The sequence below is a fragment of the Peromyscus eremicus genome, chromosome X, assembly GCF_949786415.1.
Source record: "Peromyscus eremicus chromosome X, PerEre_H2_v1, whole genome shotgun sequence".
Taxonomy (NCBI): domain Eukaryota; kingdom Metazoa; phylum Chordata; class Mammalia; order Rodentia; family Cricetidae; genus Peromyscus; species Peromyscus eremicus.
Window position 1 is genome coordinate 7988915 of NC_081439.1, and position 26394 is coordinate 8015308.

The window sequence follows — 26394 nt, forward strand, 5'->3', positions numbered from 1 at the left end:
AAATGCTGACCAGTGCAAGATTCAGCAGCCCTGGAGGTGGAGGATGTGGCTCTGATGTCAAGAAAGAATTTCTCACTCAGTTGCAGGGAACAAAGCTAGCAAATTGCCTCAGCAGTTAATGCCATCACTGTCTACTCCAACTCTTTCTTTTTTGAAATACAAGATTGATTCCAAGCTAGGCATGGTGGCGCAAACCTTTAATTCCAGCATTTGGGAGGCAGAAGCAGGCTGATCTTTGTGAATAGAGGCCAGCCTGGTCTAGAAAGTTCTAGACCTGCCAGGGCTGCATAATGAGACCCTGTCTCAAAATTAAAACAAAAAATTGGGGCAAGTACAGTGGTGCATATCTTTAATCCTGGCATTTGGAAGCCACGAGACAGGTGGATTTCAGTGAGTTTGAGGCCAGCCTGGTCTACATAGCAAGGTCCCTGAAAGTACATTAGCTGAGTTATTATTATTATTATTATTATTTAAAGGTATGATACAGTATTAATAAGTATCTTTAATGAGACACAGAGGCAGGTAGGTCTCTGAGTTCAAGGCCAGCCTGGTCTACAGAGCAAGTTCCAGGACAGACAGGGCTACACAGAGAAACCCTGTCTCGAAAGAATCAATAATAATAATAATAATAATAATAATAATAATAATAATAATAAAAATAACTATCTTTAAAAAGATTTTATTTTCATTTGTAATCACATATGAATGTGTGTCTGAGTGTGGACTTGTGAGTGCAGAGCCCACAGAGGCCAGAGACATCAGTGCTCTTGGAGCCAGAGTTATAGACAGTTGTGAGCTGCCTTTTGTGGGTACTGGGAACCAAACTTAGGTCCTCTGCGAGAGAAGTACATGCTCTTAACTGCTGAGCCATCTTTCCAGCTCCAAATTTTTGATAGTTATTTGTAAATTTGATTAAGTTTTTTTTTTTTTTTTTTTGGTTTTTCGAGACAGGGTTTCTCTGTGTAGCTTTGCGCCTTTCCTGGGACTCACTTGGTAGCCCAGACTGGCCTCGAACTCACAGAGATCCGCCTGGCTCTGCCTCCCGAGTGCTGGGATTAAAGGCGTGCGCCACCACCACCCGGCCAAATTTGATTAAGTTTTATAAAGTTTATTGTGCATTACTAAATAAATCTGTGAAGAATAAAAGAACTAAAGCCTACTGGAAATACAGCTGTCAATCAGAATGCTGAATAATTCAGTAATGTGTTCAAGTAGCCATAGGCTTAAGGAACTATAATGCTTTAAATAATTCTGCCTTGTCACAATTTACCTGAATCACTGGCCAGAAGTTTTTGTAAATGTAACCAAGTGAGCAAGAATGCCAGAAAAAGCAAATGGATGGGAACAGATACTGACTGGTACTGGGACCTAGGAAATTGTGAACGCTACACATGGATTATACTACTGGGCTAAATTCCTGGCCCCCCTCCCTTTTCCATTTTTAATTTTTACCTTTTTAAAAAATTATTTTACTGGGTTTTGTTTGTAGTTTATAACTTTTAATTTTGAGACAGTGTCTTACCCCAGGCGGAATGTGAACTCACATCCTAGACGGGCCTTGAACTTCCAATCCTCCTACCTCAAAGTCCTGAGTAATTGGGATTACAGGTCTGTGCCACCAGGCCTGGCCCACAAATCTTGATCTCCTGCCCTCATACCCAACATAGAATCAAAAGAAATTAAACATACACAATAATACACAAGAGCCAAGTGTCTTAACGTAGCTGATACATGAATGTTAAAGCAGATGGAGGGGCTAGGGGATGGTTCCCTGGTAAAGTACTTGCTGCATAAGCATAAGGATCTGACTGTGGATCTCCAGCATCCACATAAAAAGCTGGCTGTAGTGGCACATGCCTGTAATCCCAGAGCTGGAAGTAGAAACTGGGAAGCTCTGTATTCTCAAAGCTAAGACTCTCTGGCTAGCCAAGCCTAGATAGATGGTCGGTGATCTCTAGGCCCCATGAATAACCCTGTCTCAAAAATAACAAGGTAGAGGAGCTGGAGAGATGCCTCAGCCATTAAACACATACTGGTCTTGCAGAAGACCCAAGTTTGGTTTGACACCTTCTGGCCCCCCGAAGACATCTGCACTCATGTGCATATCTAACCCCTCCACACACATGCATATACACAATTAAAAATAAAAATGGAGGAAGAAAACAGTGTCAGCTTCTAGCCTCCACATACTCACGCATAGGTGTGCACATGCATTTGCACGTGCATACATTGCATCCACACACAAATATACAAATGTGTATGAATCGCTTTTGATATTTATAACTGGTTTGTGCATGGAAAAATGTGCTTCTGGGTTTCTTTTTTATGTACTTAATAACTAGAATTTATTTTTAAATCAAACTGTTACCAACCAAAGGGGACAAATTCAGGTGAAGAAAGAAAATGCAAAGTACACTTATTTGAGTCACGCCTTATCAAAGAATTGACATACACAGAGTTCCATTTGGTGCACAGTCACTGCTATGAAGGTAGAAAACAAGTTAGAAGTCTCCAAATTAGGTATCTTTTTAAACTTAACTGTGTAACTTTTGTTCAAGAAGTCTGTTTACACACTGAGCACTTTATAAAGTTGAACGGCCTACAAAGAATTGCAGCATCCCATTTATAAAATGAAAAGGTTACAATGGCAGTGTTTCACAAACAAGCCCAAGCTCTAGGGTGTGGCTCTTCTTCATAAGAAATAGCAAACCAATAAGAAACAGATCCGTTGGTGCTTGAGAGGTGGAGGCAGGAGGATCAGGAGTTCCTGGCCAGCCTTGGGTAACTGAGACCGTTTCAAAGGAGAAGAGGCAAAAGAAGGGGAGTGGGTATTCAGCCCAGCAGAACTAGTACAAATGACTGCTAACAAGCCTTAAGTGGCTTGGTCTTGATTGCTTTGCCCAAGTGCGCTATAACTCAGTTAAGAGCCCAGCTTCAGGAAATACTTCGTATCACCACCTGGCTTATAAAAAAAAAAAGTTATCAATTCACGAGCAAGTTTTCTGTCATTATTTAGGCAATAAAATGGCTTTAGACCTGAAATAGACTGTGGTTGAGAAGACAACCATTCACGCAGGAGGCCCTGGGCTCCATCCGCAACATCACACAAACAAAAGGCACGGACACAAAAATGGTCTAGCCAGTATTGGACACTGGCAAAACTTTTATTGGCTCTAAATGGAACAACAGTTTGCAAACCCTCATTATCCCCCCATAAAAGAAAATTTTCTATAAAATCGCAACTGACTGGCCTACATAACATATTTCACTTAATCAAGGAGAAAAGACGACAAAGAACAGACACTATGTCTACTTACAGAGAAAACCACAGTAAAGGCTCACGTTCAGCCCAAGACCCTCACAGTAAGCAAATGAAAAGGTTGAAACTTCTATTGGCGGTCAGTTGACAGATTATTCACTAAAACACCAGTTAACTAATATCTTCGGTACTACTGTTACAAGGATACGCAAAGCTTGTGTCTTTAAAGCTACATTGTTTCAAATACAGGCAATCAACTATTTACCCATCTTCCTTTGGAGGAGTGAACCAGCCCTTTTTCTCATGCATCTGCACAACGGAGTCATAGGACTGTTGGGCTGTTTCTAGATTATATTGATTCTTATCTGCTCCAAAGCGCACCCTAGCTTTGCCTTTGACTAAGGTGGCATTGATCTGCATGATGACCGATTCTATGGAGTAGGCGCTGCTCCAACCCTGTTTTGTGAGCAGTTCCATACACAATGCCCCTCCACCCAAGACATACCCTCCAGACAGAACAGGCGACTCAACGCGAACAAATGGAGGATCAAATGGAAAGTTATCCTTAAAAGAAAAGTTAAGCAAAATATATTCTGTGCCTTCTTTTTCTTTCAAGAGCTGAAGATCACCATACAAGGGACTATCAGGGTCAACTTTCCTCAGTTTAACGTGCCAGTCATATAAGCTGTCATTTATCAGTTCCACGGAATAAGTCCCTGATTTGTAGCTCTGCGATCTGTATATCTCTCTCAGTTCTTTCATAAGTCTATTTGAAGCATGCACCGACCCAGACACGGTACCATTTAAATGGTCTTGCCTTTGACTCTTCCTAATATTCTCCAATATTGCCAAATGCTCATTCTCAATCCCTTCATCCTCTGACTTTTTCTCACTACTAGTGTCTTCTTCTCTCAGTTCATAATGATCCAAGTCTTCCAGCCCATCAGCTGCATCTTCCTCTTCATCCTCCGAGGGCACCTCTTCGATGGTCGCCTTTTGAGCGATGGGAACCGGCTGGTCCAGCGTCTCCACATCCAGGTGCTCAGGCAGGTTATATAAGCTGCAGAGTTCACAAATCAGCCACTTGAGCTGCTGACGAAGCGAACTGTTGGGCTTCGAATCTTCCAGACGTTCCAGGATCGATGTGAGATCTGGATCATCAGAGTCCACGAACCAAATCGCCGGAGAAGATGGGTAGGACTCGGTGATGGTGCAGTGCAGGATGAGCGGCGGCGGCGAGGGCGGGCTGCCCGCGGGAGCCGGCGGCACCAGGAACTGACATTGCAGCTCATCCAGCTGCCAGCTCACGATGCGCAGCCGCTCGTGGTCCTTGTTGAAGATGGACGCCAGGAACTCCAGCTCGGCCTTAAGCCCCGACGACATCCTTCCCTCTCGGGTCCTTCGAGACGAGTGTGGAAGCGAAGCGGCCCGGCGAGACGCCTGCTGGGCTGCCACCGCCCCAGGGGCCGCCGGGCCGGGCTCCCTCGGCTCCGCCTCTGCCCGCCTCCGCGACCCGCAGAGCGTGGCTGCTGCAGTCAGAAGTCTGAGCACAGTGTCGCACAATCATCTTCAGGGCCTTTTCATCTTGCATAACGGAACCTTTTGTTCTTTTTTTAAAAAAATTTGTTTTGAAACATAGTGTGGAGTAGCTGGGGCTGATTTTGAACTCTGTATGTAGCCAAAGATGGCCTTGAACTCTGCCTTCCTCCACACCCATTGCTGAGATTCCTGCGCCACCACTCCCAGTTTATGCTCTACTGGGAGTGGAAGCCAAGACCACAGGCTTGTTTAACAGAAACCTGACACGTACCAGGCAGCAGATCTCCTCTTTTTTTTTTTTTTTTTTTTTTTTTTGGAGCTGAGAATCGAACCCAGGGCCTTGTGTTTGCTAGGCAAGTGCTCTACCACTGGGCTAAATCCCCACCTCAGATCTCCTCTTAATAACCTCTGCCTCAAGTCTCTGACAACTACCATTCTACCCTCTGTTTCAATGAGTTTTGCTTTAGATGGTCCAAGGAAGGGAAGTCATGTGGTATTTGTCCTTCTGTGACAAGATTATTTCACCGAATATCTTCCAAGTTTATTGATGTGGTGCCATGTAACAGGATTCCCTTTGGTCCCCTAGGACTGAGCAACAGTGCCATTGCACGTATAATATATATTTATATGCCATTTTCTACTTTGTTTTATTATTATAATTTATTTTTTGAGACAGGGTCCAGTCTGAGATCCTGATTTCGGAGCTAGGAGATGGGTCCGAGAAAAAGAGCACTTCATACTCAAGCATAAAGGCTGGAGTTCAAATCTTCAGCACATTTATAAAAAGCTTGGCATGGTCAAACATGTAACGCCAGTGCTGTGAGAGGCAGAGCCCCGGAGACAGTTGGGTCTTGCACATACAACACACACACACACACACACACACACACACACACACACACACACGTGCGCGCATGCATGCGGGGTGGGGGGGGGGAGAGAGAGAGAGAGAGAGAGAGAGAGAGAGAGAGAGAGAGAGAGAGAGAGGCGCTCCTGCTTTGGGTTCTTTTGAATAACAAGCGGAAATGGGATTGTGGACTCCTAAGACTGTTGTTAAAGAAACCTCACAGTGGTTCCCAGCTCTGTGAGAGCACCAGTTTTTCCACATCTTTGTTATCACTGGCTATTTTTTTGCTTTCATTATTTACTTATTTATTTTTATCACGTCCCCCTCCACGAGGTGTGAAGTGATATCTCTTGGTGGTTTTCACCTGCCATTTGCTCATAATTTAGTGAAGGTGAGCGGTTTCGCAAGTCAGTGCTTCCTGTCTGCTCATGAGGTGCCTGTCGAGTCCCTTTGTCCATTTTAAAATCAGGTTTTTTGTTTTGCTATTGAGTTGCTAATATTTTGAGACATTCACTTTAATTTTTTTAACCTTTATTTTTATTTTGTGTGTGTGGATGTTTTGCCTGCATGTCTGTATGTGTACCAAGGGAGTGCAGTGCTGGAAGGGCATCAGATGCCCTGGCACAGAGAGCTGCCTGCCTCTGCCTCCCAAGAGCTAGGAGTAAAGTCGTGTGCTGCCACCGCCGCTTGGCGCCACTTGGATTTTCACAGAGAATGCATTAAAATGGAATTCTGCTTTGAGTAGTATAGATATATTAGCAATATTAAGTCTCCCAACCCATGGTATAAGGACGGCGCTCACGTCACAAAATGAACTGAGGAGCAGCCTGCCTCTTCTGTGTTTTGGAAAAGTCTGGGAAAGATTGGCACTAATTTTTCTTGAAATGTTTAGTAGACTTCACCAATGAAGCCATCGCTCCCGAGCTTCTCCTCCTCCTTTCCCTCTTTCCTTGTCTTTCTCCCCCTTTTGCTCTTCTTCCTCCTTTTGTCTTTCTGTTTGAGGACTTAGCTTTTTGCTGTTTTCCGCTTTGCTGTTGTTTGAGACAGGATCTTTCTAGTCAGTGCAAACGAGCCTTGGATTACAGGCATTGGCCACCATACCCAACTTTTGTCCTGGTCTCTTTAACAAGTTGTTTTTTTATTCCATGTATTTTATGAAGTGGGCTGTGTGTAACACATTAATGTGTGGAAGTCACAAGATAACTTTCAGGAGTTGGTTCTTACTACCATATGGGTCTCAGAGATCTAACTTGAGCCGTCAGACTTGGGGGCCAGTGCTTTGACCTGTGGCCTCATCTTGCTGGCTCTCTGGTTTCTTCAGCAGAGAGATTGTTTGAGATCTCTTCTTTTGAAAATGTCTTATTTTGTATCTTTGGTTATGTGTCTGTGTGTGGGTACACACCCACAAGAGCAGTACCCTCAGAGGCCAGAAGAGGATATTGGCTCCCCTGGAGCTGGGGCTACAGTCAGTTGTGGGCAGCCCACACATGCTGTTTGCACATCTGTCTATGCTAGCCTAGTGATCAAACTGGGCTCTTCTGGAAGACTGGGAAGCATTTTTACCTGCTGAGTCATCTCTCTAACCCTGGGGTGGGGGGATGGAGGGGGGATGAGGGCGTGGGGAGGTGTTCTTTCTTTTTGGAATGCAGCCATTTATCACTAACTGGCTAAATCACTAAATACTTCCTAGAACTGCTTTTGCCGCATCACACACAGTTGGGTATATTTCATTTCCTCTCTCCCTTCCCCCTCCCCTTTTTTCCTCCTATCCTTTTCTCTTCCTTCTTTTTGGAGCACTGGCCTTTGTGGATTCTAAGCATACCCAGTCCCTGTGGTGTTTTCATTTTCATTGGTCTAGATGTTTTCTGATTGCTCTTCTGCCTTCTTTTTTTTATCTTCCATTGTCTGAGTCTATTGTTTAATTTCACCTATTTGTGAATTGCCCAGGGTTATCTTTGCTACTGATTCCTAGTCTCATTCCACTGTGGTCAGGGAAGCCACTGGCGTGATTTCAGTCTTCTTCCCTTGGTTGGACCTCTTTTGGCTGCTCTCACATGTGAGCTGCCCTGGAGAGTGTTCAGTGTGTGCTTCAGAAGAACGTGTGTCTTGTTGCTGTGGAGGGGGACATTCTACTGTTACCTTGTTAGTTACCTTTTAAATTACATGAGTGTTATTTTTTCTTTTTATTCCTTTGTGATTACAGAGGCCAGAAGAAGGTATCAGATTCCCTGGAGCTGGAATTACAGACAGCTCACAGCTGCCCAAGGACATGGATGCTGGGAGCCAACTCATGTCTTTTTAAGAGCAGTACACACTCACAACCCTTGAGCCATCTACCCAGGCCAGCTACATGAGTCTGTGGGCCCTGTATGTTTCGATCCTTGATGCTGCTGGCATATCTGTGTTTGTCACGTCTTCCCAGTGAGCTGGCCCTGCCAGCAGTCTATAATACCTATCCCTCTGTTTCCTGTTGGCAGTTTTTATGCAGCCCAAATGTGGCCACCCCGCTTTCTCTCCCATCCATTTGCTCCCAGCCTCTGGGCTGCCTTCTGGAGTGTGCCACAGGGCACTATTCTTCTTCTTTCTTTTCCTTCCTTCCTTCCTTCCTTGCTTCCTTCCTTCCTTCCTTCCCTCCTCTCTCCCTTTCTTCCTTCCTTCCTTCCTTTCTCTCTCTCTCTCTCTCTCTCTCTTTCTCTTTTGTTGGTTCATTCGTTCTTTTTTTTTTCTTGGCACCCCGTGTTTTCTGAGTTCTGTCCTTGCTTTAAGGCAGGCAAGGCAGAAAACAGGCCCCCCAAAGCGGAAACATTGAGCTCACTTCCCCTTTTCCCTACAGATTGAGAAGCCAGTGAGCTGTTCTGGCCTGTACCCTGTACAGCCTGTCCTCTGTACACAGCCCCTAGTAAGTCCTCAGCTGTCCTCAGGCATCAAGAGATCTCCAGACTCTGAAACAGATGTGACAGACGCCACAGAAACCAGTCCCTCAGGCACCCTCAAGAACCCCTGGTGCTGACCTCTTGGCTCCATTCTGCTCATCTGCCCCTCCTTATCGCCAGGAGAAGCCTCCAAGCCTTGTGGGGCTGTTTGCTGTCTTAGGGGAAGGTTCCCCTGGAGCAACTGCAGGCCCAGCTCTTTCTTGCTCCCAGTGACCTGTGGCATCCGAAGCATGCTGAGTCCTGCCTGTCAGCACTCTTGAAAACAGGCAAGAGAGAAGGCAGCCCCTCAGGTGGCCCCTGACCCCAGAAAAGTCAGAATGTTGGACAGCCAGTCCACTCCTGTCTTTCCCTTCCTTCCCGGGGAACAGCCAGGGTACTGAGAGTTCCCCACCCTCGGGTGGGCCTGTGCTGATGAGAGAGACTCGGTAGGGAAGGTGCCAGAAGGTGCCAGCAGGTCCCAGCCGTTTCCCTATGAAGCTCTTTTCCCACTCTCCCAGGATGAGGAGGCACCTGGCTGGTTTCTGCGTTCTCACAAAGGGAACTGGCCCACACATTGATGTGGACGCCGTGTCCCTGTGGGAAGAAAAATGGTCTGAGGCTTCTTAATCCTCCATGTTGCTGACATCACTCTGACTCAGCACTTTAAAAACTGTTTTCATGTATTATTTCCACAAGATAATGGGTTGCGATGCGATACCTTCACACCGAGTACAAGACACTTTGTCCCTTCAGTATCTTCTCTTGACCTCCTTCCTCTCTCCCTTCAGTCCTGCCCACTGCCTAAATAGCACCCCCACCACCCCCCTTTTTGAAAATCTGGGACTCACGTGGGAGAGAAAACACACCATAGTTCTCTTTCTAATTCTGGCTCCTTTTGCTTAATATTCTGATCTCTAGATGCGTCCATTTTTCTGCAAATGACATAAGTTCACTCTTCTATGTGGATGAATAAAACTCCATTGCAGGAGCTGGTGGGATGGTTCAGTGGTTAGGGATTGCTCTTTCAGAGGACATGGGTTTGATTCCCACCACCCACATGGTAGCTCAGAATTGTTGCTGGCCACTGTAGGCATCAGGCACACATGCAGTGCACATGCATACAGGCAGGGAAAAACATACACATAAAGAATTCTTTGGAAGCAAAAAAAAAAAAAAAAAGACCTAGTCTGTGTCTATGAACCGTGTTTTCTTTACCCATTCATCTGTCATCGAGTACTGGGGCTGATCCATGACTTGGCTGCTGTGAATGATGTCACAAAGAGCAAGGCTGTGCAGAGATGTCTAGAGTAAGCTGGCTTCGATTGCTCCGAGTCAGTGCCCAGAAGCTGTCTTAACTAGTTTTTTAGGTGTCTCCATAGTGGTTTCCACAGTGGGTGCACTAACTTCCATGCCCACCGACAGTGTAGCAGGGTTCCTCCATCTCCTACCCTCACCACAGTCCTCCTCGTTTGACTTCTTGGTGACAGCCATGCCAGGTAGGGTGAGATGGGATCTCAGCACAGTTTTGATTCGAGTTTCTTTGATCCCACCTCACTCTCTTTCCTAGCTGAGGGCTTGCTCTTCCATGGCTGTGCTCTGAGGCTGGCCTACCCACCTTGAACGCTCCCTTATGATGTCTCCCACAGGCATTTCCCGACGTAAGCCTCTTCCCAGCAGACTGTCAGCACCTAAGTGATCCTGGTGGACCTGATCAGCACACAGGCCGACATCAAAGGCCCTGCCCTTGCCTCTTGGTCTTCATTTTAGGCTAATGTTGACCTTGTGAGAAATACTCTCAGGAAAATGTTCAAATGCCTTCTCACCAACCCATCCTCCACCACCACAGAGTTCCTTGTGGCAAACTGGAAGCTGGTCACAAAGCCTCTTCCTCCATTTTTCTGCATTTCCTAGGCTTCCTTGGATGTGTTTCTTCTCTTGCTGTTTGTCAATTCAGGCATGTTGGAAAGAATGTAAAATGGTGGGGTGGGGTGGAGATGTGACTCAGTACGGACAGTGTTTGCTGTGCAAGAATGGCCACCTGGGTTCATCTCTAGCAGAGACAAAACAACCAGATGTGGTAGCCTGGGCCTGTAATCTCTCTGCGAAGCATCAGATAGAAAAATGGCCTGTCCATTGGCAAATGAGGCAGAGATGGGAGGATCCCTGAGTCTTGCTGGCCAGGCAGTCTAGCTAAAGCAGTGAGCCCCAAGTTCAGTGAGAGACCCTGTCTCACGCGGTAACGTGGAGACCATTGAGGAAGCTATCCAGATTTGACCTCTGCCTTCACGCACAAATGCACCTGCACACACACACCGCACACACTGGCTTGAACGAGAATGACTCCCATGAGTTCATAGTTGGAATATTTCCTCACTAGTTGGTGGAACTGTTTGGAGATGATTAGGAGGTATGACTTGGTTGGAGAAGGTGTGTTACTGGGAGTGGGTTTTGAGGTTTCAAAAGGCCATGCCTAGCTGGGAGTAGTGGTACACACCTTTGATTTCAGCACTCGAAGAGGCAGGTGGATCTCTGAGTTCGAGGCCAGCCTGGTCTACTTAATGAGTTCCAGGACAGCCAGGGCTACACAAAGAAACCCTGTCTCAAAACCATGACAGCAACAACAAAACAAAAAGCCTATGCCATTCCCAGTTAGCTCTCTGCTTCATTCTTGTGGATCAAGATGCAAACTCTCAGCTACTGCTCCAGCACCATGCCTGCCTGTTGCCATGCTCCCCACCGTGATGCTCATGGACTCGAACCTCTGGAACTGTAAGCAAGCCCCCAGTTAAATGCTTTATTTTATAAGTTGCCTTGGTCATGGTGTTTCTTCACAGCAATAACAAAGTAACAAAGACACACATACAGAGTATAGGATGGACTTTGAAAATTCTTTTTCCTTCATATCAACTAATTGTAGTGTGTGTGTGTGTGTGTGTGTGTGTGTGTGTGTGTGTGTGTGTGTGTGTGGGGATGAACAAGCATTGCACAAGATGGTCAAGTACTCTGCCACTGAGCTACATCCCCAGCATCGCATCAGCTACCTTCAGAAATGGGCTCTGAGGGTCTGGAGAGATGGCTTAGCAATTAAGAGCACTTACTGCTCTTGCAGAGGACCTGATTTCTAATCCCAGGACCCACTTGGCAGCTCACAGCCAATGTAATTCCATTTCCAGAGGATCTGACACCGTCTTCCGGCCTCTAAGGGCACTGCATGCATGTGGTACACTTACATACAGGCAAGCACTCATACACGTAAGACAAAAAGAAAGAAAAGAAACTGTATTTTTTTTTAATGGACTGTGAAATACTAGGCAGAGAGCCATGTCCTTGGATGACAAAGAAAAACAATATCACATTAGTTTGCAAGGCTCGACTGGGAAGTCTTTAATTGGATGAAAGGGGATTAGAGTTATTCTTCGTCACCGCCACCATCTGGAGGTAACACTAGAATGTTCATTACCACAGGGCCCTGTTAACATGAGTAGCCGAGCTTGTGAGGCCTGTGTGTGTGATAGGCTCATCAGAGGGAAACCCAACTCTCAGCAGCACCTGCCTGTGAATGCTGAGCCTTCTTGTCTTGAAGTGCCACTTCAGGCATCGGTTCTGAAAACTGAAAATATTCTTTATCTTCTCCGAGAATGACTTGTAACCCTCTGATCTACCTCATGCCAAAGTCTCAGTGAAGCTCGAAATGACTTCATTGAAAATGCCATCCCAGAAGCACCGATATTACAGAAGATTTGTGACGTGTCTAATGATCCTCCATCTGTCTCCAGATCCATGGCCCTCGCCACCTAACTGCTCCTCCTCCTGCTGTCAAAAGCAACATTCTGCAACAGTGTCTTGACAGGGGGTACTAGCCAGCTCAATTGAAGATTTCACTTTTGCCAGTGGCGGCGGCGGCGGCGGCGGCGGCGGCGGCGGCGGCGGCGGCGGCGCACGCCTTTAATCCAAGCACTAGGGAGGCAGAGGCAGGTGGATCTCTGAGTTTGAGGCCAGCCTGGGCTACCAAGTGAGTCCCAGGAAAGGTGCAAAGCTACACAGAGAAACCCTGTCTCAAAGAAAAGAAGAGAGAGAGAGACAGAGACAGAGACAGAGACAGAGACAGAGAGAGACAGAGACAGACAGAGACAGAGACAGACAGAGACAGACAGAGACAGACACACACACACACACACACAGAGAGAGAGGGAGAGAGAGAGAGAGATTTCATTTGCCTTCACGAGCCATATATTTATTTTTGCAGGGCAGAGGATGGAACAGAGGCCTTTTGAGAATATTCTACCACTGAGCTACATCTCTAGCCCCATGACCTACTTTAAAGTGAGCTACACATTACCAAATGCTTGAGTGGTTCAAATTTCTTTTTAGTATTTTACTTAAAAATTTCCCAGGAATGAAGTGGCAAGATGTCTCACCAAATAAAAGGCTTGCCATCGATCCCCAGAATCCAGGTAAAGATGGAAGGAGAGAACTGACTCCCGCAATTTTGTCCTCTGACCTGTATGCATATGTTGTGGTACATGTGTGTGGGTGCACACACATACACAAAACAAAACAAAAACCTGAATGAAGTTAATAAATAAACATAATAAATTAAAATAAAAGCCCAGACATGGTAGTGCACACCTGCAATCCCAGTACTCAGAAAAGGAGGCAGGAAGATCAGGAGTTTGAGACTAGCCTTGGCTACTCTGAGGCCATCCTGGGCTATTGGAGATCTTATTACAAAACATAAACCAAACCCAAAACAAACAACCCCCAAAACAAAACAAAACAAAACACAAAACCCCCAAATGGCCATGCAGTAGAATGGACTCCTTCCTTGGCTGTAAAACCACACAAATCTTAGAATATATGTATTTGTGTGACCAGCTCCATCACAGCATCCTCATCCTTCTGCTCCTGTATGTCACATCCACCCCGACCAACACCACTGAGCTCTTCCTGTCGCTGCAGTTTCATAGTTCTAAGACTGTCCTAGAAGAATCACACAGGGGATCCCTTCTGAAACTGGCTTCTTGCCCTCAGTGGAATGGTTTTGAGGTTCACCCAAGTTTGAGTTTTATATTATTGTATCAGTAATATAGTCTTATTTTAAATATTTTTTATTTTTAAGTGTGTGTGTGTGTGTGTGTGTGTGCCCTCGAGTGTGTGCACAGAGTGTAGGTGCCCAGGAAAGCCAGAAATGTCAGATCCCCCAGGAGCTAGAGTTGAAGGCAGTAGTGGAATGCCTCATATAGGTGCTGGGAACTGAATTCAAGTCCCCACAAGAGCATCCCATGCTCTTAACCACTGAACCATCTTTCCAGCCTTCATCTAGTCTTTCCTGAAGCCATTTTTTTGCTAAGTAGAGTTCCATTTTAAGGTCAGATCACTCATTGTTTACCTAGTCACCCCCTGGAGGACATTTGGGGTGACTTCCAGTTTGCAGCAAAAGGGAGAGGAGCAAGAATTCATGTTTTCATTTCTTTGGGCAGAAGCCAGCAATGTCTTTTCTGTAGAAGTTAGGGAGTAAAACTCTTTGGCCCTGTAAGCCACTGATAATCTCTGTCACGGGTTCCTCCTCCTCCACCACCATCTTCTTCTCCTCCCCTCCTCTCTTAAGCAATTCTTCTAAAAATGTAAAAAACATTCCCTAGCCCGTGGCCCTTCCAAAGCAGATACTGGGGCTGACTGGCCCACCTGTCTTACTTGACTGACCCTTGCCCCGGGGGTAAATACCTGAAAGGTGAATTCATAAGACATCTGCTCAGCCTCAGAAGCAGCACTGAGGCTAAGCAGATGTCTTCACATCCTTCCCAGCATGCATGAGGACTCCGGCACCCCGTACCCCGTGCCCCGAATGAAAGCATCTAGCCTGGCTACCATCTGCTAGCCATTCCAGGGGGCCTTCATGCCTTCGTGCCTCCCAGAAGTCTTATCATTCGCTTTTCTGCTAGCTAATGCCAGGTGAGCACCTTTGAACAGCTGTGTTTGGTATCTCTGTATCTTCTCGGGTGAAAGTCCACCTCTAATTATTGTTTTTTTTGTTTTTCACCGCAGAGTTTCAAGCATTCCTTCCATTTTCTAGATAGGAATCCTTTATGAGATGTGGGCTTCGCAAATACCTTCCTCAGGTTATAACTTGCCCTTTTTTTCCTTCTTCACAGGCTCTTTCATAGAGAAAAACAATTTTCACAAAGTACAATTTGTGTTTCTCCTTCTGTGGGTTGTGCTTTTGACATCAACTCTATGGATCATTTCTCTAGCTCTAAATTTGAAAATTTTTTTTCCAACCATTTTTTTCTAAATGCTCTATAGTTCTGTTTTATTCTTATATCTCTGTTCCCTTCTGAGGTCTTTTCTATGTGAGATGAGAAGTTTAAGTTGAGCTCCCCCCATTTCCTCTGATGTCCAGTGGCTCCAGCATCCTGTTGAAAAAGCAATTTTTCCTCAACTGAATTGCTTTCACACCTTTGTCAAAAATTGGTTGTCCACATTTCAGCTGGTCTATTTCTGGCTTCTTTATTTTGTTCCATTGATTTCTGTGGCTATTGATCTATGTGGCTAGCTCCCTGCAAATGCCAAGCAACCTCTGTGATTATAACTACATAGTAAGCCTTCTGTGCTTAGGTGTGTGTGTGTAGTGTATGTGTGCATATGTGTGTGTGTATGCGTGTGTGTGTGTGTGTGTGTGTGTGTGTGTGTGTGTGTGTGTGTAGACCAGAGGTTGACTTGAGTGTCGTTCTCAGTGGCCATCCCTCACAGTTTTTGAGACAGGGTCTCTCACTGAATGTGGGGTCACTGATTTGACTAGGCTGGCTGGCCAGTGTTGGGATGACAGACATGGGCTCCTGCAGCAGTTGGCGTCTTAGGTGATGGCAGGCTTTGAAGTCAGATCTTCACGCTTGCAAGCACTTTACTGACTAAACCATTTCTCCAGGCCCTTGGTAAGCCTTAAAAATAGGAACTGAAGGCGCCTCCAACTTTATGCTTCTTTGAATTGTTTCCATTTAGTTACCTGTTTGGCCTCTTTTGTCAGTTTTTAAATAGTTTTAGTGTCTAGACCCTATATATGGTTATCCGATTTTTGTTTTGTTTTGTTTTGTTTTTCGAAACAGGGTTTCTCTGTGTAGCTTTGCGCCTTTCCTGGAACTCGCTTTGGAGACCAGGCTGGCCTCGAACTCACAGAGATCCGCCTGGCTCTGCCTCCCGAGTGTTGGGATTAAAGGCGTGCGCCACCACCGCCCGGCTAATTTTTTTTTTTGGGGGGGGGATTATCCGATTTTTAAAAAGATTTATTTATATGAGCATTGGTGTTTTGCCTGTGTGAGCATGTTGAATCACCTGGAGCTGCAGTTACAGACAGTTGTGAGTTGTCATGTAGTTGCTGGGAATTGAACCCTGGTCCTCTGGAAGAGCAGCCAGGGCTCTTAACCACTGAGCCATCACTCCAATCCATGTTATCAGATTTTTATCTAGCTACTTCACTTTTAGAGCTACACAGATGATCTTTTAAAACAATTTCAGTTTCTTTGAAGCATGGTGGCACACTCCTTTAATCCCAGCAACTACTCCGTGAGTTCCAGAGTTTCAGGGCAGCCACAACTATATAGTGAGACCTTGTCTCAAAAAATTTACAAAAAAAAAAGTCTTTCAAAATGCAACTATATAAGAACTTGCCTGCCACACTGTTAGCACTGTATAGAAACACTGTGTGTTGACCTTGAGTGTATCTTGTGAGCTGGCTGAATTATCTTTTGAGTTCTAGAACTTTCTGGGGATCTTCTCTGGAGATGTCACATTGCTGTAAAGGGGAGTGCAACAGAGTCCCTTCTGTTTACTGTCTTGTTGTACTGGCCTGGGGCTTTCAGTGCAAACTTTACAGCAGTTTGTTGTTCAGAGTCAGCCTCTTCACCTTTCTTTCTTCCTTTTAGCCCAGGCTGCCCAGGAACTCACTCTGTAGCCCAGGCTGGCTTTGAAATTGAGGGGATTGATTGTCTTGCCTTAGACTGAGATTACAAGCTTACCACACTTGGCTCTTGGTTTTCAATTTATTATTGTTGTTGTTGTTGTTATTATTATTATTATTTTAGTTTTTTTTTCTCCTGAGACAGAGTTTCTCTGTGTAACAGCCCTAGCTGTCATGGAACTGGAACTCACTATGTAGACCAGGCTGGCCTCGAACTCACAAAAATCCACCTGCCTCTGCCTCCCAAGTGTTGGAATTAAAAGCGTGCACCACCACTGCCTTGCTATTATTGTTATTTTTGTTTGTTTTGTTTTTTGTTTTTACATGGTTTCTCTGTGTAGCCCCGGCTGTTCTGGAACTTGCTTTGTAGACCAGGCTGGTTTCAAACTCAAAAGATCCACTTTCGGGATCAAAGGCATGCAATACTATGCCTGACTATCATCATCATCATCATCTTCATCATCTTCTTCATCATCATCAGTAGAAGTAGTATTTTGGTCACAATCTCACATATCCCAGATTGGCTATAAACTTAGTTCAGGATGACCTGGAACTTTTCATCCTCCTGTCTCCACTCCCAAGGGCTGAGATTGCAGATGTGTGCCATTAGAGTGCTATTAAAGACACTATCTTTAACTGGTTTATGTAGTGCTGGGATTCGATCCCAGGCTTTGTGCATGCTAGGCAAGCACTTTACCAACTGAACTACATCCACGCCCCTGTTTTCTATCTTAAAAGGAAAGTATTCAGTCTTTCAGGATTAAAAATAACATTTGCAGTAGCCAGGCTTGGTGGCCCACACCTTTAATCCTAGGACTCGGGGAAACAGGCAGGTGGATCTCTGAGTTTGAGGCCAACATGATCTACAGAGTGAGTTACAGGACAGCCAGGGCTACACAGAGAAACCCTGTCTCAAAAGAGCAAAACAAAACACACACACACACACACAAACATTTGAAATTGTGTGTGTGTGTGTGTGTGTGTGTGTGTGTGTGTGTGTAAGCCTTGTATTGACTTGAGGAAAATTATCTGTCCTCCTAATCTGCTGTGAGTGGCTTGGGGTTTTTTTTTTGTTTTGTTTTGTTTTGTTTTCTTGGATGGATGTTGACTTCTGCCGAACGCCTTTTCTGCATCATTTCATATGAGCACGTGATTTCCCTGTGGAAGGCTGTTGTTATGTTAGAGTCCACTGGCTTCGGGAGCTTTGTCTCCCACGGGGAAATCCCACTTGGAACCGGCTCTCATCTCTCATTTTGCACCGCTCTTATCGTCTCCCAGGGTTTTGGCCTGTGGCCAGAAGGGGTGGCAATCTGTCAGGCTCTTCCCTTGCAATGTCCATGTCTGGTATTGGCATCGCAGTAACACTGCCCTCATAAGGAGAGCTAGGGTTCTCCTCCAACCCCTGGAAGAGCTCTAGAGAGTCGACATCGTTCACTCCTTACACATTTGGCAGCACTTGCCTGTCAAACTCTCTTGTCTCGGGTTTTTCCTTTCTGAAAACTATGAATTTAGTTTTTTCAGTTGTCATTTGACTAACAACAGCAGACCAGAAGAAAGTTTATCTGACTGGTACAGTATCCAGCACTGACCTCTATCATTAAGTCCAATCCCTCTCTCTCTCTCTCTCTCTCTCTCTCTCTCTCTCTCTCTCTCTCTCTCTCGCTCGCTTTTGTTTTTTCCAGACAGGGATTCTCTGTGTGGCCCTGGCTGTCCTGGAACTCACCAGGCTGGCCTCGAACTCATAGAGATCCACCTGCCTCTGCCTTCTGAGTGCTGAGATTAAAGGTGCTCACCACCACCGCTCAGCTTCCAATCTCTTTTAAAAAAAAAAAATCCATAAGGACTACCAACCAGCCTGTACTTTTTGCTAGTTTCATTTATTTTTATTTTATATATATGAGTATTTTGTCCGCATGGAAGAAGAGAACTGACCATAAAGTTGTTCCTGGACTGCCCCCCAGCACACGTACTACATGGCAGGTGCATACACATACTATGGACCCACACACATATCGTACACACAAAAACACTAAATTTACCTGTCCTGGGTAAAATTGCCATGCAGCAGCTGAATTCAGTACAAATCCTCATGAAAGCACTGAACTTTAGAGATTAAGAAAGAATTCTACTCAAATCATTTTGAGCAAATCAAATCACCGGTAAACAGGAAAAAAAAAATTTGGCTTCCAGTCTTTCCGTAAAAGCAGCTCAACATTCGAAGATGAAGGAGTCATGCCTGTGGAACCCTCAGCACAGTGGTACAGATGGCTCATTGTTCCCAAGAGCCTTCCTTAAAAACACAAGTGTCTGAAAACTTCTAATCACTGATTAGCGGTAAAAGCTTTTGCCTGCCATGCAAACCTGACAATCTGAGTTCGAATCCCTTGAACCCAAGTAAAGGCCAGATGCATATGTCTCTAATCCCAGCACTCTCACAGCAAGATGGGAGCAGAGGCAGGAGAATCACTGTCCTCCACATTGGAAATTCATGGACCAGCTAGCCTAGAGGGTGCAGGGAAGCAGCAGTATGAGAGAGACTGTACCTCAAACAAAGGGTCAGCAAGGGCTACCAAGGTTGTCCACTGTGGCATATGTGTGACCTAACAACACAGTACATGCACACACACACACACACACACACACACACACACACACACACACACACATTAATTGACTGATTGAGTAAAAAATGACTAGGAGTTGGGGCTGGAGAGATGGCTCAGTAGTTAAGAGCACTGGTTGTTCTTCCAGAGGACCCAGGTTCAATTCCCAGCACCTGCATGGTGGCTCACGACTTTCTGTAACTCCAGTTCCAGAGGATCAGACACCCCTCTGACCTCTGAGGGCACTACGTGCCCATGTAGTGCCCATGGTGCCCAGGCACACATACAAACACTCATAAAGTAAAAACAAAAGTTAACATTTTTAAAAATGGCTAGAGTGGTCAATGGTTCATTAAAAGCGGACTCTCATAGGCATGTTGTATACACTATGACAACAGAGAGAAGCCATGACAACCGTGATGTGGCCAACCAAATCCTGACGACTGTGGGCACAGAAATGCACGAAGGTGGAGTGTAAGCAGCTAGTATCTCCTGAGAATTATTTAAAACCCGTAACTCAGGAGTAGAGACCAAGTCTCTCTGAAGGAATAAGTTAGGTACAGATACTTGCTATGTACAGACAGATACACTTGGCTCTTGCCGGAGTATTTTAAAGCAAAACCCAGAGCATGTCGTGTCATCTGCCTAATAAAGACGTGTCAGTTGCTCTAAATCCCATGCCCCAGTTGCATCTTCCAAATGAGCAAGTGGACTCTGTAGCTCTGTGGTCAAGTGTTTGCCTAGCATGTGCAAGGTTTGGCCTTAAACCCCGGTTCCAGAAACAACATCTTTCTCCTTGCTTCTTCTTTTTTTCCCTTTTCTTTTTCTTTCTTTTTTGTTTGTTGGGCTGGGACTCAAACCTGAGGCCTGATGCCTGTTAGGCCAGCATTTTTTCACTGAATTGCATTACCAGTCCCAATAATTTCATAGCATCAACTCATCTTAGTCTGTATCCGAAGGTCCCTAGTGATAACAAACATATCTTGAAGACCTAAGCAAGATTCCTATATTATACTTGGTTATCACAGCTCAGAAGCTTGTGGTCTTCTCTTAACAGCTTTACCTCCCCTTTACTTCCGGACTATTGATTTATTGAAAATACTGGCTAATCTGTTCTGGACACTTGTTGATTGCTTCTACAGGGCATTACTCCACTCATTTGCTGTTTCTTCTTAGACAAAGAGACTTTATTGAAGCTTTGCTATAGGCAGGAATATTTAATAAGCACTGCTGTGTACTTCCAGCTACATCACATCAAGAGATGGCTAGTGGGTGTTGTCTCACCTGTAGAAAGATTGAAGTCCCTTAGTGGGATCAGGTGGCGCCAGTTTGGTTCATCTATTGGAAAGTTTTCAGCGCTGATTTCACTTACTGCTTTTGGTGTCCACTAATGACCATTGTTGAGATCCATTACCTTCACTCTTTGTTTTCACAAAGGGTCTTGCACAGGCTTTTCTATGTAGACCAGGCTGGCCTGGGATTCATGATCCCTGCCTCCTGAGTGCTGAGATTGCAGGCATGCACCTCCATGACCAGCTTTTAGTTTTTTATTTTATCATTTTTTTCTGAGGTGTGGTAGCTCACACCCGTAATCTCAGCATTTGGGAGATTGAAACAGGAGGATTGCAAGTTCAAAACCAGTATGGGGTACATAGTGAGAGCCTGTCCTCCTAAAACAAACAGACAAACAAACAAACAAACAAAAGATTTTCCTTGGTAGGCACACTTGGCTAGCATGAGAACGTCCCTGCAGGGTTCATTGACTCTGCATGCATATGAATTATTGACAAAGGAAACAACACAAGGCTTGGCATTTGCTGCAAAATGGTGAAGCCAGGTATGTGGGGACACGGTTAAAAGGAGAGTGCTTCTGGGGTGAGAACTGGTGACTCTAGACACTGGCTATTGGTACTCATTGTATGACCTCCTTTTTTTGTTTTTTGGTTTTTGTTTGTTTGTTTGTTTGTTTGTTTTTGTCTTTTGAGACAGAGTTTCTCTGTAGCTTTGGAGCCTGTCCTGGAACTCACTCTGTAGACCATGCTGGCCTCGAACTCACAGAGATCCGCCTGGCTCTGCCTCCCGAGTGCTGGGATTAAAGGCGTGCGCCGCCGCCGCCGCCGCCGCCGCCGCCGCCGCCACCACCCAGTGACTTCTTTTGTTTTTGTTGTTTTGTTTTTAAGATTTTAAAAAAAACTTTGTGTATGCTTGTGTCTCTATGGGAGTGTGCGCACTTGAGTCCAGGTGCTCTGGGACGCTGCGGTCCTCAGATGACGCGGGAGCTGCAGTGAGAGGCCTTGTGAGCTGCCTGACCTGGGCGTTAGGAATTGGACTTAGGTCCTCTGAAAGAACAGTATGTGCTTGAACCGCGAAGCCATCTCTCCATCCCCTTCGGTTTTGTTGTTGTTTGGTTTGGTTTTTGTTTTGTTTCGTTTTGTTTTTGAGACAGGGTCTCATTTAGCCCAGGTGCGTCGAACTCACTAAGTGTGCACTACCATCCCAGGTTTGCCACCACCCCCGGCCCCTGTGTCCCCGTGTTTGAAAGCTTGCGGCCATGAAGCTTTTCTGAAGTGGGAAGGGTGTGGGATGTATTCCTTCTGTCCTCTGGATCTACTCTGCACTCTTGCCCACTATGCCGTGTGCTTGCGAGGCTGGTCCTTCCGTACAGAATCAGTGGGCTCCAGTTGGGTTTGGGAACTGGGATGGAAACTGGGAGCCTGGGGTCCGGCATTGTAACTCCCCAAGGCCTCTCAAGAGAGTCCCAGCGAAGCGCCTGCCTGAGGCAGCGACCACAAACGTCAGCTCCACCGGTGCCTATTCCACCGCGGCATCCGGCCCTTCCCACAGGGGACTGCCCTAGCCCGCGTGGCTTCCCTGTATCTTGCCCATACTTTCAGGATAGTCCTTTATTAAATTCTTCTTAAATTACCCAGTTGGAGGGTGCCATCTGTTTCTTGCTGGGTCCTGTCTGCTACCGGAAGGCGATTAGCAGCAAAAGGACCAGATCAAGGCCGAAAGCCCTGGAGGAGGAACGGGGAGGAGGGACTGAGGAGAGAGGAATGACCACTGGGGACAGAGGTGATAAGAGATATAAGTGAGGTGGGCGGGTAAAAGATAGGTCTCAAACAGGCCTAGAGGACGGCTGTGTAAACAGCTCTGTTAGCCCTGATGCATCCCTTTGGAATCCTAGGCCTGCTTGAGGGGGTGCAGACCTGCAGGACAGGCTCGGCTGGGTTCTCTGAACTCTAGCTTTCCCAGGTGCTCCGGGCTTAGCCAGAGCCTCAGAACTTCCCCTCCTGGGGAATCTCAGCTGCCATCGGGGGTCCCGGGAGAGACTTGGTGACTTCTTGGAAAAAGCAGCCCCTAAATCTTGCCCACAGAGCTGAGGTGGGAAAGGTAAGTGGTGACTCTCCGCGCGAGGCTGGTAAGAGAAGAGTTTGGGCGGCTATCTTGGCCATTCAATGATAGGATAAAAGGAGGCGATGCTGAGCTCTACTGTGCCCAAGCCTCTTTAAATGTCTTCATTTTAAAATGCACTCTTTGGAGGCTGGAGAGATGGCTCAGCAATTAAGAGCGTGTACTGCTCTAGCGGAGGATCTGAGTTCTGTTCCAAACGCCTCTATCAGGTTGTTCACAACTGCCTGTAACTCCAGCTCCAGGGAGCTACGATGCCACTGCCCTCCGTGGCCACACACAAACACACAAATACATGGGTTTAAAAATTCTCAGGGTGGTGGTGGCGGCGGCGGTGGTGGCGGCGGCGGCGGCGGCGGCGGCGGCGGCGGCGGCGGCGGCGGCGGCAGCAGCGGGAGCGCACGCCTCTAATCCCCGCACTCGGGAGGCAGAGGCAGGCAGATCTCTGAGTTGGAGGCCAGCCTGGACTACAGAGCGAGATCCAGGACAGGCTCCAACGCTACACAGAGAAACCCTGTCTCGAAAAACGAAAAAAAATCTCAGAAATGAATACATTTATTGGACAGTTTACATAGTTGATAGTTCAACATGATTCAGAAACAAAATGTTTAGGGGGTGGGAAGATATAGCTCAATTAACAGAACACTTACCTAGCATGTCCAAAGCTCATTTCCAAAGTTCATTTCCAAACATCGCACAAACCTCAGTGTGATAATTCAGGCCTGTAATCCTAGCATTCAGGAAATGGCTCAGGAGTTCAAGGTCATCCTCAGCTCCATAGTTTGAGGCTGGCCTGGAATACAGGACACTTAGCTCAAAAACAAAATAGAAAGTATCCACAGACACATAGTGAGAGGGCTCTGTCCCTCATCTCCTGTAGTCCCTATCCTCTCCAAGTAGGAAGCCATTATGGCTTTCTGGGAGAGTTAAAGCAATATTGAGCAAAAGGAGCAAAATGGAGTCTGCATCTCCAGTTCTCTCCTTTGTATTTTTCCACTCAGGGTTTCTCTGTGTAAACAAGCCTTGGCTGTCCTGGAACTCACCGCCACTGTCCGGCTCCATTTCCCTCCTTTTAACATGATATATTCTACTTTCTACATTGTTAGCAGGTTTTTTTCCCCCTCAAAAAATGCATTGAAGCTGGGCATGGTGGCAGTGCACATCTTTAAATCCTAGCACTTGGGTGGGGGAGGCAGAGGCAAGTGGGTCTCTATGAGTTCGAGGGCAGTCTGGTCTATAGAGAGAGATCCAGGACAGCCAGGGCTACACAAAGAAACCCTGTCTCAAAAAAACAAAAATAAAATAAAATTATAAGTTTTTTAAAAAAAATGTATTGAGGGCTGGAGAGATGGCTCAGAAGTTAAGAGCACTGGCTGCTCTTCCAGAGGTTCTGAGTTCAATTCCTAGCAATCACATGGTGGCTCACGACCATCTGTAATGAGATCTGGCGCCCTCTTCTGGCCTTCAGGGATACATGCAGGCAGAACACCGTATACATAAAAAGTAAATAAATCTTAAAAAAATACTTTTTAAAATGTGTTGAAAATGTTTCCAATTGATTCATACAGAATTCCTTCATTGCTATCCTCTTCCAGTAGTATTCAATGGTACAACAATGTATTAAGGCATCTTTATTAACAAGCATTTTCTATGTTACTAATAATGCATTCCTGTTGATTGGCCGAGCAAGTGCAGTCATGTATATAATACTGGGCACAGTATAGACCACCTCCCATGTCTGCTAATGTATGTCTCTGGGTAGAGTCAATTCCTAGAAGTGAAATAACTGAATCAAAGCCAGCCAGATGGCTTGGTGGATAAAGTCACCTGGGCCAAGCCTGAGGACCTGAATTCAATCTCCAGGCCCACGTAGCAGAAGGAGAGATTATGTACTCGTTAATTTTTGTAAACTTGATACAAGCTAGGGTCATCTGGGAAGAGGGACCTCAACCGAGAAAATGCCTCTACCAGATTGCCCTATAGGCAAGGCTGTGGTGGCATTTTCTTGATTAATGATAAATGTGGGAAAGCCCAGGCCACCATGGGCAGAGCCACCCTGGCAGATGGTCCTGCTTTGTAGAAGAGGGCAAGCTGAGCAGCCATGAAGAGCAAGCCAGTAAGCAGCACCCCTCATGATCTTTGCTTAAGTTCCTGCCTCCAGGATCCTGCTTTGAATTCCTGCCCTGACTTCCCTCAGTGACTAAGATAATAGTATAAAGCTTAAATAAAATGAGCTCTTCTCCCCACAGTTTGCCTTTGGTCATGGTGTTTATCATAGCAATAAAAAGTAAACAGACAGAGTCCCGAAAGTTGTCATATGACCTCCACACAAGGGAGCAAAATCACACACACACACACACACACACACACACACGCACACGCACACGCACACGCACACGCACACGCACACGCACACACACACACACACACTCCAAATAGGTAAAGAAATAGAATGTAATTTAAAAAATGACATATATTCATGTGGTTTTGATAGCTATTGTCTATCAAATTGACTGGAGTTTGCTTTTTTTCTTTTTGAGACATACAAGGACTTACTATACAGCCTACTTTGGCCTCCTCAATTCTCCTGCCTCAGCCTCCCAAATGCTGGGATTGTAAGCGTGTGTCACCACAGTTGGCTTATTAAATGGACTTACGTGGAGGTTGTACCAGCCTCTACTCCATCTTGTCAATGTCTTAGAGTGGCCAAGGCTAAGGACAGTTGCACAAGGGATGGCCTTTGCCTTATCCTCTAAGTTTGCTCCAAAGGAGAGTCCTACCCTCCAGGATCTAGTCACCCGATAGCATACTGTCTCCCATCCTTTCCTTTTTTTTTTTTTTTAATTTTTATTTTGCAATACAATTAAGTTCTACATACAGGCACAGATTCCCTTGTTCTCCCCCCTCCCGCCCCCCTCACCTTCCCCCCAGCCTGCCCCCCAAATCTAGATCTCCCCAAATCTAGGCCAGCCTTTCTATATTAGTTTTCCTGTGTACACATGTGGGTGGATGTAGGTGTGCCTGCGCATTCATGTGGAGGCCAGAGGTCGGTGTTGATGGTCTTTCTCAATCATTCTCCACCTTAGGTTTTGAGACAAGGTCTGTCACTGAATCTGACGGCCTAGACTGAGAAAAGAGGGGCCTGTCAGCAAGCCTCAGGAGTCTTCTGTCTCTTTGCCCCCAGCACTGGAGTTGGATGCCAGGGATCCACACTCAGGTCCTCCTACTTGAGCAGCAGGCCCTTTGCCCACCGACCCGTCTCCTCGACCCTCTGCATTAGTTTTCTATTGATGTGCAAATACATCATCAGGTTAGTAGCTTGCAATAACACACATTTATTACCTCACAGTTCCGTGGGTACAGGTTAGCTGAGTCCTCTGCTCAGCCTCTGACCAGGCTGAAACCAGGCTCTCAACCTCCGCCAGCTGTGTTCTCCTCTGGGGCCCAGGGACCACTTCCAAAGTCTTCAAAGTTGCTGGTAAGATTCATTTCCTTGTAGATGTGGAATTTGGGTTGGGCAGATGATTCATTGGGTAGACATGTGACACAAACATGACAACCAGAATTTGAATCCCACTGCCCACGTAAGTGCCCAGGTGGACACAGTGACCTACCTGTAATCCCACTCCTGGTGAAACAGATATATAGGATCCCTAGAGCAAGCTGGCCAGCTAGATTAGCAAAATACATGAGCCCTGGGTTCAAATGAGAGATCCTGCCTCAATGTACAAGGTTCGGAGCCATCAAGGAAGACACCCAGTGTCAAGCTCAGGCCTCAACACCGGTATGTACACCTGCGCATGTGTGTGTTCACACAAATACATGTAACACACACACACACACACACACACACAACTATGACACCGAGA

The 26394-nt window shown here is 46.0% G+C and overlaps 1 protein-coding gene across 1 annotated transcript; it reads right to left on the minus strand.

Moving 5' to 3' along the window:
• Positions 1-3131: 3131 nt before the first annotated feature.
• LOC131899136 (ubiquitin-conjugating enzyme E2 Q2-like) lies at positions 3132-4726 on the minus strand. The gene has a single exon (XM_059250525.1). It carries the CDS (start codon positions 4640-4642, stop codon positions 3521-3523), a length of 1122 nt encoding a protein of 373 aa, XP_059106508.1. The 5' UTR covers positions 4643-4726; the 3' UTR covers positions 3132-3520.
• Positions 4727-26394: the final 21668 nt, after the last annotated feature.